The sequence below is a fragment of the Rhamphochromis longiceps genome, linkage group LG4, assembly GCF_057381845.1.
Source record: "Rhamphochromis longiceps isolate RC_006_pf linkage group LG4, R_longiceps_female_GT1.1, whole genome shotgun sequence".
In the NCBI taxonomy this organism is placed as follows: Eukaryota; Metazoa; Chordata; class Actinopteri; order Cichliformes; family Cichlidae; genus Rhamphochromis; species Rhamphochromis longiceps.
This window is the reverse complement of record NC_140560.1, coordinates 24,056,079-24,075,668: the sequence shown is the minus strand read 5'-3', so window position 1 is coordinate 24,075,668 and position 19,590 is coordinate 24,056,079. Positions and strand designations below refer to the sequence as shown.

Here is a 19,590-nt window from a genome sequence, read left to right as displayed (position 1 = left end):
AAAACATACATCCCCACCCCTTCCCTAAAATGCGTGCTCGCTACATTTCACTCTATTGCTTTTTATCAAGTGCGTACACGTTCCTGCACTGTAGCCCTCCCCTCACTCAACCCCTCTTTTCGTCTACTCTGCTCGCAGCGTCAAGTCGATGGTGACCATCAAAACGGAAGAAGAGAGAGGGATTTTCAAAATAGAAGATCGTTAAAAGTAGATTCTTTTAGCGTGTGTAGAGTGAAGCTCCAAATTGGTTGACAAGAGCCTCTAAGGAAACAGTCTCTTATGTATGGAAGCTCGTTTCCGCCAAAAATAAATAATAAATAAATACTAATAATAGGAACAAGAAGAAGAAATAGATACATTAAAACAAGTTTAACATGCTGCTACTGCTACTACTGCACATTCACCCAATGTATATATATATATATATGGTAAATGGCCTGTATTTATATAGCGCTTTACTAGTCCCTAAGGACCCCAAAGCGCTTTACATATCCAGTCATCCACCCATTCACACACACATTCACACACTGGTGATGGCAAGCTACATTGTAGCCACAGCCACCCTGGGGCGCACTGACAGAGGCGAGGCTGCCGGACACTGGCGCCACCGGGCCCTCTGACCACCACCAGTAGGCAACGGGTGAAGTGTCTTGCCCAAGGACACAACGACCGAGACTGTCCAAGCCGGGGCTCGAACCGGCAACCTTCCGATTACAAGGCGAACTCCCAACTCTTGAGCCACAATCGCCCCAATATTTATATATATTGTTTTTCCTCTACCCCCCCCAATTTTTTTGCACATGTCGAGGAGCGTGTCAGGCTACATTTCACTGTGTGTTATACTTGTATAACTATGCATGTGACAAATAAAGAACCTTGAACCTTGAACATAAAACATAAATTTGAAAGATGCCACTTATAGGTAGAAATTTGCGTTTTGCAGTATTATCTTAAGTTTTCAACTTACTAGATCAAACTTATGAGAAAATAACTTAAGAATTTGTTTTATAAACTCTAAATTCTACAATAATAACCTGAGATTTTGACTTATGGATAGCATTTACTTTTCTTTTCTTTCTTTCTTTCTTTCTTTCTTTCTTTCTTTCTTTCTTTCTTTCTTTCTTTCTTTCTTTCTTTCTTTCTTTCTTTTTTTTGTTGAAGCTAAAAAAATTTTTTTTAATTTTATTTAAACACACAAAATAAATCAAACAAACAACAACAACAACAAAATCCCGAAAGAAAATAAAGGGTCTGAATGATTATGGGTTTACTTAAAAACCACAAATTTGTTTGCTGAAGCTTTCTTTTGTAGTTTCATGCTAACAGAGTATTTTAAGGTGACCCTATAAAAAGGTTGTTGTAGAAAGTATGTGTTATATTGACCATGTAATACATGCTAATACATGGATTATTATGACTCTGTGCCTTTTTTTAAACAACTATAAAAGGCACATTTGGGTTTTTATTTTGAAAGGAGAGAGGGGACGTGATATGGTATTTATTCTGGCGTCACTTTCTTTCTTTCTCCCTCTTACACACACACACACACACACACACACACACTTCTCTCGGCTGGACGGCTGGAAGCGCACAGAGACAGAAGATGGTGGCGGCTGCTGCTGCCACCGTGTTGCCCGCTGCGCCTGGATTGCGCGCACAGCGTTTTTGCGCACGTGTAGACGCCGGTGCGGCACACAAATTGTGATCAGATAACCCGGTAATAGGACAATTCTATCTCTCACTGTGGACGGCACAAGGGATGGAAAGGCAGGACGGTGCAGCAGCAGCCCTAATCTAGCCTATCATTTGAATCTTGAATCACCTGGAGGTATGACGATATTCTTTGTATCCTGCCCAATTAATCAAAGTGGCCGTATGAAGGCAGCGCTGTGCTTTAGCCTGTGGGACTGTGCTACTGGGGGGAGTGGGGAGGAGGTGGAGACCTTTTAATTAGCCCTACTTTCTCCGGGGCTTTCGTCGTCTGGCGATTACAGGGGGGACCAAGCTGTCGTGGGCAAACTTTACTTCATATACCAGGAAGGACTGGACTTCACGCTGCCTGCTCCAGGGGTCTGTTTGTCTTCGCAGATTTCCGTCTGAGACACCACACAGCCGGGAATGGTCAGGATATTAAGACAATCTGGATATTTTCCTTCTTGGGGCGCACTGACGATGAATTGGCCACAGTTTGGATGTGAATACCAAAGCAGCGCTAACAAAACACTGATTTAAGACTGGCTGGGCTATAGCCTTGAGAGGCGCGCGAATCTGTGGAGTGGTCATTGCCGTCTGAGCTCTTGCAGTAACGCCGAATAGTTCATTCGCATCGCATCTCGCTCCTGCAGAACTCCGTGCACAAAATATCTGCCGAGTTCGGAGACGCAGTGACTGTGGAGACTCTGGAGTGGAAAGCCAGGCGAGGACGGGGCGCCGTCCATGAGTGTGTTGGCGATTAGGCCCTGCGGCAAGGAGCGTGGGGGTATAAAAATAAAAACTCAAGTGGCATGATCCCTGTATCCGGTGTTAACCTACGCCTTAATTTTAACCGCTGACCTTTTGGATCGACACAGCAAACGACAAAAGCTCGAACCACTGCGTCCGACTGGCCCTGGATGAAGTTTTGCTCAGTCATGTAAACTTCACATGGTTTAGTTCACTTGACATCGACGTGTATGGAAGTACAAGCGTGGGTAACTGAGTGGATAAGCGGAATTGGACACGCACCAGCAATGAAAGCGGGCTGAGCAAACACAGAGTACAAAACAACTTGACAGAATTGAATCTGGGTTTTTTAGACACATTTTGAGAGCACCTTAAAATAACTTATCCTCTCAGTCCTATTTGTGTGTGTATGTGTGTATTTTTCAGCATTTCCCTGTACTCACAGTATTGTGTAATTCTGTCCGTTTGGCCAAATAGTTTCCAATGAATGAAGCAAAGAGCTGGCTGCCTCGGCAGAGGAGGCACTGGGTGAACCTTGCAGTTTCAAGTGCGTCGAGTCAAAACATCGGGAATGTAGAGGAATGCAGGGATTGACGTCAAGAATGGCAGAAATGAACTACTCAGAAACTTTGGATGGTCTGCTGGTGTTTCTGCAGCCAGAGCACAGAGTGTGATTTTTCTCTCAAACTTTTTCCCCAACCCTTCCTTTTTAAAAAAAAAAAATTCTAAAGATTGAACAATCATACTGTGTGGCCACAACTTTTTGCCTTACTTCATTTGTGTTTCCCGAGAAATAACTGTGCCTTCTGCCTAGTTTTTGGGTTTTTTGTAATTTTTTTCTTTTTGATAGATTAGAAGAAAACATGGCATCCCCCCAGCATCAGCAACTGTTGCCTCACAACACAGAAGTGAGCTGTGACTCAAGTGGAGATGGAGGCGTCTCGGTGAGAATTGGCAGTAGTGTCAAACACAAGCATGGAGGCGGGCCGCTGGGTTCAATCGGGGGAGGCTTCATTGGTGGAGCCAAGCACTGCAAGTACAGCATTTCCTCTAGCTGTAGCTCTGGGGAGTCCGGATTGAGGAGGCCGGTGGTCAAGAGTTTTCGTTCTCACAAAAAGATGCCACAGCTTTTTGAGAGATCTGCCGGCCATTTCTGGGACCCAAAGTTTGACTCTTCTATCCTGGAGGAGGCCTGTAGAGAACGGTGTTTCCCTCAGACCCAGAGACGCTTCCGTTTTGTGCTTTTTTACCTCCTAGCAGCTGCTTTACTCTGGGGAGTTTACTTTGCTGCCAACCCTTCCCGCTGTGATAGGGTTGCTTTTCTCGTCCCCACTGCTTCCTTCCTCCTTTTCTGCTTCCTCCTCTTCCTCTTAACGTTTACCAAACTGTACTCTCGCTGCTACAACCAAGCATCTCTGCTCCTCATCCTTGTAACCTTCATACTGACCCTGGCCCCCCAGATTCAGACATCTGGCTTCAAGGACCCTGAGTCTCCAGCACCTACACTTGATGTGGAAGAATTCAGTGGAATAGGGACCACATACAACATGTCATATGAAAAATTTGTGGGAGATAGCAACTGGTGTCCCTGTCTTTCTCCTGTAGGCACCTTCTCCCTTTGCATTGAGGTTCTTCTGTTGCTATATAGCGTCCTCCACGTTCGTCTCTATGCCTCTGTCCTCCTTGGGTTTCTCTACTCCATCTTTTTTGAGAGTTTGGGATGGCTGCAACTGACTCAGGTAGGCGAGAAGTGGAGCTTAGCCGCCCCATCAGATTGGGATACTCTAAGGTGGTTGGGCCCAGCAAAAGCCTTGCTTCATCTCTGCGCTCACGCCATCGGTATGCACCTGTTCATCATGTCTGAGGTGCGGTCGCGGAGCACCTTCCTTAAGGTCGGACAAGCTATCATGCACGGCAAAGACCTGGAAGTGGAGAAAGCCTTGAAGGAACGAATGATCCACTCTGTTATGCCCAGAATCGTGGCTGATGAGCTCATGAAGCAGGGCGATGACGACATAGGTGATCATTCTGTTAAACGTTACTCCACCAGCGGGGCTGCTGCTGCCATCTCCAGCCCTAAAAACAATAAACGCAAGAAAACCTCCATCCCCCGAGGCCAGATCATCTTCAGGCCCTTCAACATGAAACGGATGGAGCCTGTCAGCATCCTTTTTGCAGATATTGTGGGCTTCACCAAAATGTCTGCCAACAAATCTGCTCATGCCCTCGTTGGACTTCTTAATGACTTGTTCGGACGATTTGATAGACTTTGTGAGCTCACCGGCTGTGAAAAGATCAGCACTCTAGGAGACTGTTACTACTGTGTGGCCGGGTGTCCCGAGCCCCGACCAGATCACGCCTATTGCTGTGTGGAGATGGGCCTGGGCATGATTCAGGCTATTGAACAGTTCTGCCAGGAGAAGCGGGAGATGGTGAACATGAGGGTGGGAGTCCACACTGGCACCGTACTGTGCGGCATCCTGGGCATGAAGCGCTTCAAGTTCGACGTTTGGTCAAACGATGTCAACCTGGCCAACCTGATGGAGCAACTAGGCGTTGCTGGGAAGGTGCACCTATCACACGCCACTGCCAAATTCCTGGATGAACGCTACCAGCATGAGGACGGACAGGTCATGGAGAGAATAGGACAGAGTGTGGTGGCTGACCAGCTCAAAGGTAAGTGAGAAGAAATGATAAAGTAGAGTGAAAAACATTTGTTGCTTTTCGATCTGCTTTATTGTAGATTGGCTGTCGGTTCATCGGCATTAAAGTCGATGTGTTCTAATACTTTTACCCTACCCACAGAGGAAATGTGTGCTCACGCCAGCATATTACTATTTCACCCTCCAGGTGAATCAAAGCACTTGTGAGGAAGCATTTGCATTGGTCAAGGTCAGAACGGAGTTTAAGCATCATGTATTATACCTGATGGGCTGGCAGGGCTTTGAGTGTGTTATCAGTGCCCTCTGTGGCACTGGTACTATGTGACTCTATCACAGACAGACGCCATCTTCTTTCCCGTCCTTCCCTGCTCTTTGTTCTCTTCTTCAATTACATTGCCTTCCAGACGTCCTCAGTGTGTTGCGTTCCCGTTACCTTGCCCTGAACCTCTGGGATTGCTTTACAACTTAATGCAACTGTCACCTTTTCTAAAAGAGATTTGCCTGCAGCTATATCCTCAGCCCTCTATCTTGTCTTTTATGCTGCTCGACTGGAGGCTTTTTTTATATGATGCATTTATGCAAAACGCCTCAGTGTGACTAAATGTTGGCTTAACTGCTCTTCTCGTCATTTAAGGCTTTCTGATCCATTATCAGCCATTGTAAGTGAAGTGAAAGTGTCTGACTAAGGTATTGCAGATGGTGTTCATCTGCCCTTTTGAATTAGCATTTTGGGTTTATTTTTGCTTCACTGTGCTGCCTTGAAGGCTGCATGTCAGATTTTGTCCAGTGCATTTTAGGCAGGAATTAGTGTGAGCACAAATTAGCAATTCAAATGTAGACATTAATAATTTGGGCGCATAAATTATCAGTGTATTTATATACACATCATTTCCCCCCAGAGATCAGTGCTGGGATCAGTCAAGGAAAAGGAGCGACTGAAAGTGCCCTTTGTTTACCAGGCGGCAGGGCCGATTTATAGGCCTGCATTTTCCTCTCATCTTTTAGATTAATGAGCGACTACCACTCTTGCTCTTATGCTTCTTTTATTTTTATTCTGAAGATAAATGTCTTATCCAGAGTGCTATCGCCCTATTCGCCTCTTCTTTTCCCCTTATTCATGCCTCCTTTCATGCCTCCATGTATTCACTTCCCCCCATAAGATTTATCTTCATCCTGTAGGTTTCCTATGCCAGTGACAGAGCTGGCTGTCAGGAGAAAGTTGTTCTCCAGCGCTGTAAAATTCCCTCCGCTGTCTAGCTCACTCTGTGTAAATCTCTTGGGTACCACTGCAGCCAAGCATGGATTGTGTCTGAGTCTGGTTCCTGTTGCTTGACTCAGAAGTAAATTTCTCCGACCTAGACAGCGATCGCCGTCTGGCTGTCTTTTATGTATCTTTGAAGCACTTTTTGAGTTAGTGTAATGTTTTAGTTTCTGGGTTTTTTTGCAATTGCACTATAAGTTGGAGGTGGGTTTCTGACCAAAACGTGCCTACTTCCAAGTTTATATCCTCTTATTTATATCGAGCTGCTTTTAATATAAGCTGTTTATGGTTCATTGTAAAAAAAGGAAGGTTCATACGGAGGGCAGCCACGTGTGGACAGTTGAGTTTTACAGCTGCGTCCTGTTCCCTCCTCAGCTCTAAACCTCAGTAGTGAGGAGTTTTAGGAAGAAAGTGATGAAATTGGGGCCGAGTTTGCATCCTGTTCTTGTAAGTAATGCGGATATTACAGTTTATTATGAGCCTCTAATTGTTTTCGTTGCACTTGAGACACCTTTGACAGAAATACCTGCTACTGTGTTTCTAAGGTGACGTGGCGATGCCTGTCTTATCTAGCAAGGAGTCAAAAACCTGAAGGTGTGTTTTTTCTAAGCAAAACAAAATTAAATCTAACAAAATTCAACAATAATCAAATATTAGTCTGTAGAAATGCTGAAAAATATCATGAAATTAGTTTGGTCAAGGCAAAAGTGATGATCTGCAACATCAAGTTGCAAGTCTACCCCTGAAATATTCAGTTTGACTGCCACGAGGAAAAAAAAAGGAGCAAATCCTCACTTTAGAGGACATATAACAATTAAATATATATTGCTCATTACTTTATGGCATTTTTTAGAGGATTTGCGTCTTAATTGCATAATTTAAAAATAGTATTCATAGGCAGTTGGAGCCTTACCATAAATCATAACACGGTTTGCTGGAAGGATATTATGATATGATTCTTCTATAAACAAACATACAGGCTTTTTATCACGTAGCTATCTATGCTTTTTGTTTGTTACTTTTTCTTACTGGAAAAGCTATATTTGGCTCCATTTCCCCAGAAAAGTACCTGCATACGTCTTTCCTTTGTGCGCAATGCAGAATGATGGGACCTGCAGAAGATTATCCCTTTGGAGGAGACTGTCGGTGTGGCCTTGTTATTTTTCTGCTGATGACAGAATCGCCACACAAAACATTGCTCTTCTCTTTTTCAAGAAGCCATTGTTTCCTGGGAAAAAATAACGTTGTTTTTTATTTTTGGCTGATGCTTACTGAGGATTGCACATACTACAGTAAGAATGAAGTTATTGCTTTCATAACCAATTCATGTCTTAATCTCCACAACTTCAACAATATTACATGTGAGCAACTAGTAGTTACAGCTGTCACAAGTAATGCCCACACTGCTTTGGATAGTTAGTGAAAACACTTCTGATAGATACTCTTATAATGAAAAAGATGGAAAATGATTGTTAGTAACAAACCCGCAGGGATTTATCATCTTAAATTGAAGGTCCCTTCAGCTTTATAGAGTTTCTTAGTAATCTTTGGAGCTGTCACAGCTTTTTCAGAAGACGGGAAGGCATGTGTTTTCAACCCAGTAGCTCTAAAAACCTACTGCACAGTGCCTGCTCAGCACCAGAGAGCAGACAGACACAGCAGAGCCAAGTCTAATGACCCACATTCATGGGCTTATTTATATTGGTCAAACTCATGTTGTCGCCATTCACAAAAGATGCAGGTCCAGTCCTGGGGGCACTACATCATGTCCATGTATAGCACTGCCCACAATCCTTCCAAAAGATGCTGGCTCCAGATCTGGATTCAAATGTTAATCGCTTCTAAGCTGGGCCTATCTCTCAAACAGACAAACAATGCCTCCCTGGCAGACAATAACTTTGCTGTATAACTGCTGGGTGTGCAAGTTCACCTCGGTGACTTGACTTGCTGCACAGGTGGTATCCTGTCACGGTACCATGCTGGAATTCACTGGGTGAATAAGAGCAACCCATTTTCTTACAAATGTTTGTAGAGGCAGTCTGCATGCTTAGCTGCTTGAGTTTATACACCTGTGGCCATGGAAGGGTTTGGAACACCTGAATTCAATGATCTGGCTGGGTGAGTGAATACTTTTGGCAAAATATTGAAAGCCAGTGATGTGCTTTCCCTGCTCATGACTGTGAAAGGGTCTGCCTGGGTGTGAAAAACTCTGCAGATGTCTGGGTACCCTCCAAGTTGTTGTGACAACACAAACTGTCCTACACAGCCACCAAACTACAAGAGCACCAACAGTGCGTGTGTCCTCAAACAAAACTCCACCCTACTACATATTAGTACGAAGAGAACAACTACTTGTGTCCAAAAGTACATAAATGAATGTTTTTTTTAAAAAGAAATGAAGCAAAATGAGAAGCAGTTGCTCCACTTCACCTAATTTGAACCTCTGATAGCTCTTTTGTACAATAGGCTCTTACCAAGAATACTCATTACAGCGTTCTCACTAACCAGCTGCCTCGAGGTTTAGCATGTTCGTGACCTTTTAATAAGTCATATTGCTGAGCGAAGCTGTGTCGGGCAGCTACGTACAGCATTACCTTCTCTCACCCTGTTTTCATCTCTGTGCCCTGAGGGAGATTTCTAATTAAGCAAGACTGGGTAATCTCCTTGGCTAAAGTGATTAATGTTAGTAATTCTCCATCGTCATATCTTCCCTCACTGGCCTGTTGTTATCCCGACCACGGAACGCATCGGCCGTCTCCCTGCCAGCCCTTTTTATCACAGCAAATGATATTGATTGCTTATAATGAGGCTGTCATAGCCGTGTGTGTTTGTGATGAGGAAACAAGGGAGACAACAGCAACCAGACAGGGTTTGATGTCGTGTAGATATCAAATGAAAATAACCAGGGTTTGTATGCAGAAGGCAACATGTCTCTTTATTTTGTGAATTTGTAGCACCGCCTTTACCCCTTGCTAAGAATTGATTAGCTACATTACGGTATAATTGATTTTTTTTTAGCAAAGACCAAAACCAATTTGCAAAATGTCTGTGTCTCCAGCTCTATTAATATCCTTTAACATTTACGAGTTATTGACAGTTATTTTTGTTTTGGTTAACTCGTGCACATGTACATATTAGCTTTCCCATGTCTGTACCCCTGTGCTGTTCTATAGGGAGCTACGGTCACTCAGCAAATTGCACAATATTTCCTTTAAGCTCAGTGGAAAATTACTTACAATGGTTTCTACCTGTGACCTTGACTGGGATAAATGAGGCTGGTTTTGTGGTTATGCTTAGAGAAGCAGAGAAAGAGAAATGAAGGTGAGAGAGACGATGAAATGCATTTAGCTTTGGTCCTGTTCTGCTGGGAGAGACCTGGTTTTTGACCAGCGGATATTAGTAGCTTAATGAAAGAAAAGAAAAAAGAAGAAGCAGAGATACATCTCTATTGGCTCACTGTATTTTGCATTCATTGGTTTCAGTTTTGAGCTCTGGAGTGAAGCACACATAAACAAAAATTGTCTAAACACATTAAAACCACTGTATTTTACTGCCAACGCGATGTGGACGTGTGTGTGTGTTTGTTTGCGTGCGTCCACTGCCCTTATACTGCTGTACTTGACAAAAAGTTAAATGGTTTGGCTTTTTCACCCTAATATGTATACGCAGCTGTCTTCTCCCCTTGCCAACAACAAAATACCTGGCATAATTTCTGTCTAGCCTCTTGAATCCAAATCAGTATGCACACATAGCATTCAGCCCTACAATTGAAAGACAGGGGTGGCGAAAGTGAAGTGGGCTGCATTTGAGCGCTTGGTGGGGTTATGAGAGGCATACATAGGGCTATAGACATGCTAGACTGTTGTGGCACAACTGTTAGGAAGGTAAGTGCGTTAAATAAGGGGTAGGTAGTAGTGGACTGAAAGTGGGACAAAACTGCACAGAGGCAGCCAGGGGAAAGCTAAGCTGTTATACAGTTTTACAGTGACCAAGCAGAGGCTAGAGCACCTTGGCTTTGCATGGCAGATGCCAGGTTGGCCTAGGGAGTAATGGCATAATACATCACATTGTTTGATATTGTACAGCACATATTATAGTTCAGCACGGCATGGCACTCTAGCCCCCAGAAATGCAATCTCACCATTTGTCATCCTTGGCCTTATCATACTGAACAAGTCTGCAGAGCCTCAGGGTGTCAAGCTCTGCAAACACAGGTCCATTGTGGCAAGGTTATTGAAGGAATATGATGTGGTGATTAGCTGATTATTTCTTCTTTTTTTTAATTGCAGCAATCATTTCGATAATCTTCTGTGTCACACTGTTACTCTGCAGGATTAAAAAACGAGAAAAAAAGCTCTTTTCGTTCAGGAGAGTTGTGTAAGCAAGGGAACTGCTCGCTGTTTTGACCCAGCAAGCAGTAAAAGATTGAGGAGGAGCTGTAATGAGCTTCTGGATCAAGAGCAGGAAAAGCAGAAAACATACTAATGTAAAAAAAAAAGAGCTCAATGAGCTTTCATTTAAGCTGATACTGTGGGAGATTTTTATTTATGTTCTGAAAATCCATGCATCCCCATTGTGATACGCCTCCTCCTGACAAGTGTCAGAGGACCCTGTAGACCTCTCAGCCCACCTATAGGGGACAGCTGTCCTGTAGACTCAATGCTAAAGTGTCCTACCTCTGTCTGTTGTGACAGAGATGACCCAGGGCGAGGAGGATGAGAGGACCTGATATCAGCAGCACAGCTGTCTCCGTGATAAGACGCTGCACTTGCAAGCAGCTGATATGGCTGAGCCTGTAGAATACCATGTGATGTACCATGTGATGTAGTATGTGGAGTGGAACATGCCTTGTTTCATTTTTAAATTTAAGGTAAGGACGTCAACTCAATAGTTTTGCTTACAAAGTATAATTCGCAGGTAACATTTTAATGGTTACATCGTGGATTTTTAATGCTGTGTACTGTAAAAGCCATCCATATTGACTCGATATAATTATTGCAGAATAAATGTAGTGTTTTGTTGATATTGTTAAGGTGACAAGAGTGACTGCTTGAGTGTTTGTGCGTCATGTTACTAGTATTTCCAGATTTAATTCGCCAAAGTCAGGGATAATTTATCAATTCTTTTTCGTTCCTTGTCTCTGGGAAAGTGGTGGGAAATTTTCCACCTTCTCCTAAAAACCTGTTTTTGAATCACATTGTGTCAAAGTGCTTGATTTGTTCAGTAGGAGTCAAAAATATGAAATGGAGACCTGCTGTCTGTTGCAGGCATTGTCATTTCTGATCATACTGATGTCATTGTAGGATCTGTTTTGGTATAAGACGAGAGCGGGCCTCTGTTTCAGCTGCTTCATTAGCCACCATTAAACTGGAGGCTTAATGAAGGTAAGCTAATGTAGTGGAGCCATGCATTGAACTAATGTGTGGAGGTGTTTGTGGACAGATTTGTCTATAATTAGTCCATAACTCAGGAGGTTGTGAGTAGTGGAGGATGGAGGGAGTGCTGATTTGCAGGACTGTAAACATAACTTTATTGTGTGTTACAACAATGTTCTATAACTATAATGTAAACAGTTTTGATACCTTCTCATACTTTTTGCATTTGGAATATTTATTAATATCCTAAAGTAACAACCTTGTAGAAGACCAGAGATAAAGCTATTTATCTATACTCACAGGTTACTTTGGTACACCTATTCAACTGGTTGCTAATGCAATTATCCGTTTAACCAGTCACGTGGCAGCAACTCGATGCATCTAGGGATGTAGATGTGGTCAAGAGGACGTACTTCAGTTCAAACTGAGCATCAAAATGGTAAAGAAAGGTGATTTAAGTGACTTTGAACATGGTATGGTTGTTGATGCCAGACATGTTGGTCTTAAAGTATTAAAGAAACCGCTGAGCTACTGCTGCACACAACCATCTCTAGGATTAGAGGGAATGCTCCAAAAAAGAGAAAAATATCCAGTGAGCGGCAAATCTCTGTGCTGAAATGCCTTGTTAATGTCAGAGGTCAGAGGAGAATACTCAGACTGCTGTGATAGGAAGGGAACAGTAACTCAAATACCCACTTATTACTGAGGTATGCAGAAGAGTATCTCTGAACGCACAACAAGTCAAAGGTTGGAGCGGGTGGGCCACAGCCACAGAAAACCACACTGTGTGTCATGGATTTATCCTTCCTTGTATTAACAGTTCAGTCTTTTGGTGGTGTAATAGTCTAGGGAATTTTTTTTTTTTTTTTGGGGGGGGGCTTTAGTACCAGCTGAATATTGTTTAAATGCCACAGCCTAACTGAGTATTGTTGCTCCCTTTATGACCACAGTGTACCCATCGTCAGCAGGACAGGGGCACCTCCAGAAATTATTCAGAGGTGCCCATATAGGGGCCACAAATAATATTGGGGTGGTACACCAAAAACAGAATTTTCAGTTTTAAATGTGCTGCTGTCAAATATAGGTCACTTGAAACATATGGCAAAAAAGAGAGAAAGAAAGACTTATATCACTGAAAACAGGTACATATGAAAGCCATATGAAAACAAATCCATAATAATCTGTTTTAATTGATTGATTGATTGAAAACAGATCACCTTCAGATTCTTATCATGGATAAGTAGACAAATCTGCAGCATGTGCTGTCATGTCATTGTAGACCAAAATCCCAGAAGTTTCCAGAACCTTTTTAAATCTGTGCCATGAATAATAACGGCAGTTTTGAAGGCAAAAAGAAGTCCAAACTAGCAAGGTGTACCCAATAAAGTGGCTGGTAACACAATAGCTTGTAATAATGTAAACTTTCTTCAACACAGCCAGAGTTTTTAAAGCAATCTTCTGGCTGTTTTCCATGATTGCATGCAGCAAGCCAATCTGTTACGTGGCAGGAGTTTTCACATATGCAAATGTGCTGAGAAGATCAGTTTGTATATTTCCCTGCATTCAAAATGTTCCCTCCTGCAGCGAAGAAATAATAAAATAGAGCAGAATGGAAGCACGGAAAAGAAATAGCAGCAGAAAAAAGGAGAGGGCATGCAAGAAAGGTATTAAAAAAACGATCCAGTGAGAGACAGACAGATGGATAGATTCCTGTTTTGTTAATGGCTTTTGTGTGTCTGTATTTCATAACACCAACCTGAACACAACACATACGATGAAGACGTTACATCTCCATGCCTGTTAGGAGGAGGATGAGAGAACCAGACTTCCACTTAGTGTGGACAGCTGAACACTCACTGCAGTTATAGTACTTTTTGCCTAAAGTATTATCTGTGTTGGTCTAATATTTCCACGGCCTGGGTGTCAAAGCAAAGACACTAAAATTGACGTCTTGTACGTAATTTGACGAATCCTGCCTGCGACTTCTGGTAGAACATTGCTATTTGACGCCCTGGTATACGCACTCGCACACATGCGCTTTGCTCCAGCTGTGCACCCTGGGCCTGCAAAGGCTAATTGCCATGGCAACGGGCTATTGAAAGAGGTGAGGGTCAGCTGGCTCTTTTTAAATGGAAGGACAGGTGATTTGACAGAGAGAAAGGGTCCAAATTGACTCCATTCAACTGAATTTCTGGCTTTCATATTTCGGTCAAAGCAATGCGAAGACTTATTTTTGTGCGAGTCCAGCAAGAATAAGACAAACACATGCGGCTATACTTTACTGTCTGAGCTCTAAAGGACACCTACGCAAATAGATTACACACTCCGAGGAGCTCAAAAATTCATACACCCTGAAAAAATGGAAAGAAAGTTAAACAAAAAAGAATCTTTCTTTTTTGTCTCTCTGCAGCTGTTGCTATCCCACTGTGTGCTCTGTGTGGTTGTTTATTTAGATCTCTGCTGGTACACTGCGAGTTGTGAGCTGTGTTATCGGCCTAGGCTAGCTTGCCTCGTGGTTCTGCAGACGCTCTGGTGATAAATTGTTATCATGAGTCACCGATGCATCCTAAGCTTCTTCCCCCCCCCCCCCCCTTTGTGTTCAAGGGTACAGAAAATGCCAGCACTCCTTTTTAATAGATGCACACCAGCCTTTACTGACACTGACAGATGGTGCTCACTCTTAAGGTGACACACAACACTCAGTCCACCCACAGCGCACCTCTCAGTCACAAAACACCTACTTTTGCAATTTATTTATTTATTTTTTGGTTTGAGCACGCTAAATGCAATCACCCACACATACAGCCACACCCTTTCCATGTTTGTAGTGCTGTAGTGACTTGTTAGTGTGCACAGCGGGAGTGAGTGTGTGATTTTCATCACGTTTCTCCTCGTACGTTGTGTGAGATTTTTATTTTCATCACGTTTCTCCTCGTACGTTCACGGCTCCTTTGGCTCACGTTAAAATGCTGCTGCAGAGGGAATTTAATCACCACGTTTGGAGAGTTATTTAATTGTTATCTTTGCACTTTTTTTGCACTTTAAATTACTTAAGACTAGAGGTGATCGATCGTTTGCTCTTGTTGCACCTGTGCTGTGGAACAATCTCCCGATTGGCATCCGGGCATCTGATTCTATTCATTCTTTTAAATCACAGCTTAAAACATATCTTTTTAAACTTGCCTTCTCCACCTTTTAATTGCTGGTTTGTTTGTTTGTTTGTTTGTTTGGTTGCTGTGACCTATTGACCTCTTGTATTAATTCCCTCCTATCTTTCTATTGGTGTCTTTTATTATGGTGGTACAGCTTTTATCTTGCTATTACCCATGTGCTGCAGTCATTCTTATTGGTAGCTTTTATCTATGAACATAACTCGTTATTTTTTATTTTTTTTATCCGTTATCAATGTTTGAACCTTTTATTGTTTTATGTAAAGCACTTTGGTATGCCCAAGGCTTTTAAATGTGCTCTATAAATAAAGATTGTTGTTGTTAAATGGCTATATGAATTATGAATGATGAAAGATGACGGGGAGTCGGTGCTTGCTTAAGCCTGCTACCGTACTCAACATGCACGGATTGATGGAGCGCGTTTGTGTGGGCGTGCTGCATGAAGTAAAAAAAAATAAAAAAATGTTTTCCTCCGTTTGAACTTGTGGGCATATTTGGGTTTGTTGTGAATGCACAGCGGTGAAGTTCTTCATTATTAGCAGCTGGTAAATTCACTTTAGAGTGTCTGAGGCCAATTTTAGCTCTCTCCTTTCAGTGGATGCGGAAGTATTTTGAAATGTTTGTCTCTCACACCCTTCCTGTGTTACTGTTAAGGACATTTCTGTAATATTTTTGACCTTCCTCTTGAACCATTTAGGTTTTTTTTTTGTCACCCTTGTCTCACTTTTGTGTAATGATTTTCTGTTGTGTAATTTTGTCTTACATAATTCAGCAGTGATGTGCTTTAACTTTATTCAAAACCTGCAAAATTAAGTTAAAACTGACTGTTATCTTCCAGTTTACGCACAGTATAAAAACATCAGCAAGAGTTTGAGCTGTCACCTGAGAAAGCTTCTTGCCAAAAACAAAATAAATCAGTTTATACTTGAGAAAAAGAACTGTCGATGCTCACAAAGCAGGACATAGATATACAAAAGTGTCAAGAACTGGAGTGAGAAGTATCACCAAGAAATTCAAAGAGAGCCACAGAGTACAGAACAAGCCTGGCAGAATTAGGAAGTGAAAGATTTCAAAGACTCTGGAAAGAAAACTAGTGAGAGATGTGTCTAAAGACTCCAGAACAACTGCCAAGACATGAGTGGATAGCTTAGCCAAGTCAGTAATTGTAGTCTGAAAGAAGACAATCACTGGAACCGTACACAGGAATGGACTGCAAGGCTACAGATAAAAAAAAAGCTCCACTTCTGTTGGAGAGACACCTTCAAGCCAGACTGAAGTATGCAAAGGACAACCTGGAGAAAGATTATAGATACTGGTCATATGACATGAAACTAAAGCTCTTTGGCCACAGAGATGCTGCTTATATTTGGAGAAAGAAGGGAGAGATGTACAACCCAAAGGACAGCATTCCCCACGGTGAAATGTGGTGGTGGAAGCGTTATACTGTGGGGACGCTTCAGTGCATCTGGAACTGGGAATCTCATCAAGGTAGAAGGAATCAGGAAGAATGAAGACTATGTGAAGAAAGCAAATTCTATCGTGTATCCTCATCATTTCATCAGTTGAATTCACGAGGCTTAACCTAACAAAGAAATGTCAAGTTGGTATTTGTTCTGTTTGTCTGATACAGTCATAAATATGAGCTAACATAATGTCAACTGTAAAATCATTTTTGGCTGAGCTAGTACGTCAGCCACAACATTAAAACCAGCTGTCTCAGACTGCAAGGAGGCTGAAACACAGCGATCCAGGTTTGAGTCCGAGCCGCTCTCCCTCCCTGCTTTCCTATGGAGGAGCAAAGAGAATTAAAAAATAATGTTAACAAACAAAAACACCTGCCTAATCTTTAGTAGCTTCACCAGGCCAGAACAACGTCCACAAGACTGGATGTTCCAGCAACACTGCGTCTTTCTAACAGGATAATTAATGTGTAATTAAGTGAGCACCACAGGCACAAAGGAATGAACTATTAGGTTTTGGCCTCACAGGAAATATGACTAAGATCAGTGAAATTAGTATGAAATGTTGTTTTTAACAATACATAACTTCCACTTCACAGTAATAATTTTTTAAGTGTTTAGTGGTGGTGCAGTGACTAGTTTGTATCCACCAGCCAGCTGATGTTTTTTACTGTGGAGTTTGCGTGTTCTCTCCAGGTACTCCTGCTTCCTCCTACAGTCCAATGACACGCACAGAGTTGGGTTAATTAGCGATTCTAAGTCGGCCGTAGGTGTGAATGTGGTGTGAATGGTTGTCTGTCTCTCTCTGTGTGCTAGCCCTGCAACAGACTACCAACCATCCAGGATGGAAGGCTGCCTTTCACCTAGCCCTCCTGCAACCCTGGATTCTATACATGGAAGAAAATGGATACGGAGCAAAAAGCATCACCAATGTTTCCTTAAACTGCCGGTGTTCCTGGTCTCTCTGGTGTATGAACTGATCTCCCAGCCTTAGCTTCAGGTTTTCCCCTTGGCTTTAGTGTGGTACAGTCCTTCTGCATTTATCAGCTGCTCCCCCGTACACATACTTCATAGCCCCAGGGAATTTCTCTGCTGTCACCTTTTAAAGCTGTTGCTGACTTACAGCACATGTGTGTGTTTGTGTGTTAAGTACCTGATATATCCCCAACAGAGGTCATCCCCCTTTGTTTGCTGCATAACTTTCAATAAGTTATGCAGCTTATTACTCTTACTCCATGCTTCTTTTTTTCAGTTTTTCTAACCTCCATCTTGTTGCTGTCTCATTGTTGAGTCAGACTGCTGCAACTGCTGTTTTTCAAATGGCACCTTCATCAACGCTGTGACATTGCAGCAGTGTTTATCTTCGCAGCCTCCGTATCAAACTGTTCCTCTTCACTGAGATGTGAAATGCAACACAACTGTTAATTATGACACTTGTTAAGAGGATGTAGAAGCAAAAGCATACATGACTTTTGTGTTTGTCTCAGGCGGTATACAGTGGAGGGGTTTCTGGGGTAAGCTGAATTTGTAGTTAGCATCCTCATTTACTTTTGCTGTATCACTTGCCTGTTCTAGTCAGAGAGCCCTCAGGGGAGCGGCACAGTGCTCGGCAGAAGATCCAGCAAATTTCCGTCATCAACCCCCAGTGAAGACACCATTAATCAAAATGTTGAGTTAGCAAAGTTTGTGAGACAGCTGGCGCATGAAAGGGAGGGAGAGGTTGGCCTCTGTCGGCTGTTTGCTTTGATCATTTACCCGGAGCCACAAATGTGGTCGCTGTTTAATCAATAGGGGAGCGCTGCTCATAGCTGTGGGTCAATAGCATCTCTGGCTGAGATAGTTCAGCCTGTAACGAAATCGAATTTCAGTTATGAGACTGTCTTCTGACAATTAATTAAATGTGCAATTTTTCATGGATGTTGGCATTTTATTTGTTTTATTTAAGAGAATGGATGAAGAGAACTGAGTTTCAGACAGCATATTTTAGCATCATATTGTGATAAATAGGAGGAACACCATTAGCTCCTAGCACTCAAACAGCACTTTTCACAGCCAGGAGGAGATACTGGAGGAGATACCAGCATGCTCTTGTGGTTTTGGGGATTTTTAGGTTTTCTCTAAGTTTGTATTTTTGATTGTCTTTGCATTATCGTCCTGTATTCTGTATTGCTGTTATTTAGCTTAACGTTATTTCCCTATACCTGATATGCTTTCCTTTTGGTGTTGTTATTTAGTTTTCAGCTTCTATTCGACAGAGCTCCTAGTCTTCTGTTTATAGTGTTCTTCTTGCTCTTCTTGTATTTATTTAATTTTGTACCTTTAGTTCCTTGGTTGCTTTAGTTGGTCATAGGTTTGTTAATCCCCTTTTTAATTCCTGTTCTGTGTATTTGTTTGTCCTTTGTCTCTGTCAAGTTTGCTTCTGTGATATTTTCTTTTCTATTTTGACGGTCTTTGCCGCTCATGTTTTGTATTTAGCTCTGCTTCCCTTGTCTCATCTTCTGTGATTAGTTTCAGCTGTCCACCCACCCGTTTCCTCTCCCCTCATTACCTGGTGTCTATTTATTTGCCTTACCCCCCCCCCCCCCCTCCCCCGAGTTCTTTGTTGCCTGCTGCCTCCTAGTTAGTTGTAGTTTTGGATTCACTATCCTACAGTTGTTTTGTATTTTGTGAAAGCTCACCATTAAAGCTGTTTATGATTTTCAGTTTGTCTCCTGAGGCCTGCATTTTGGGTCTATTTTCTGCCTGCCATGCAGCCGTTTCACGGCAGGTGTGGCGACTTGTGTATTTTAATGACCTGCAGAGCTATGCCATTAGAAGCATGAGCTCCTGGTAGGGACGCTCATGCTGGACAAATCAAAGGGTAAAAGTCAGACAAATTTGAACTACCTCCCCTTGAGGTAAAGGCGTTGATCAGAAAATAAAAACTGGGGATTGCCAAGACCCAGGTGCACTGGCAGGGTACAGGGAGTCATCAATGGCCTATGGTTCTCATAAAGCGAAAGGGCTTAGACAGGCAAACACTGGAGGAGATGGGGAAAGCGTTCCAGGTTAAAAAAATAAAATTAACAAGAAAGATAGTTGTGCCTAAATCTACGCAATTTTTCTCACTGCAGAATATTGGACTTCAAAATGTTTGACTGCAGTCGGGCATTTAGCTTCATTCATCACATTACTGATGTCTTTCCTCCTTGAACACTCGCCTACTCCAAAAAAACTGCC

The 19,590-nt window shown here is 42.5% G+C and overlaps 1 protein-coding gene across 1 annotated transcript in view; it reads left to right on the top strand.

Moving 5' to 3' along the window:
- Positions 1–1,550: 1,550 nt before the first annotated feature.
- Positions 1,551–19,590, top strand: part of adcy9b (adenylate cyclase 9b) — a 42,218-nt gene continuing 24,178 nt past the window's right edge. Inside the window, exon 1 of the mRNA XM_085403978.1 lies at positions 1,551–5,118. Within this exon, the coding sequence (XP_085260104.1) occupies positions 3,306–5,118 (1,813 nt within the window). The 5' untranslated portion in view covers positions 1,551–3,305. The remainder of the gene's footprint in view (positions 5,119–19,590) is intronic.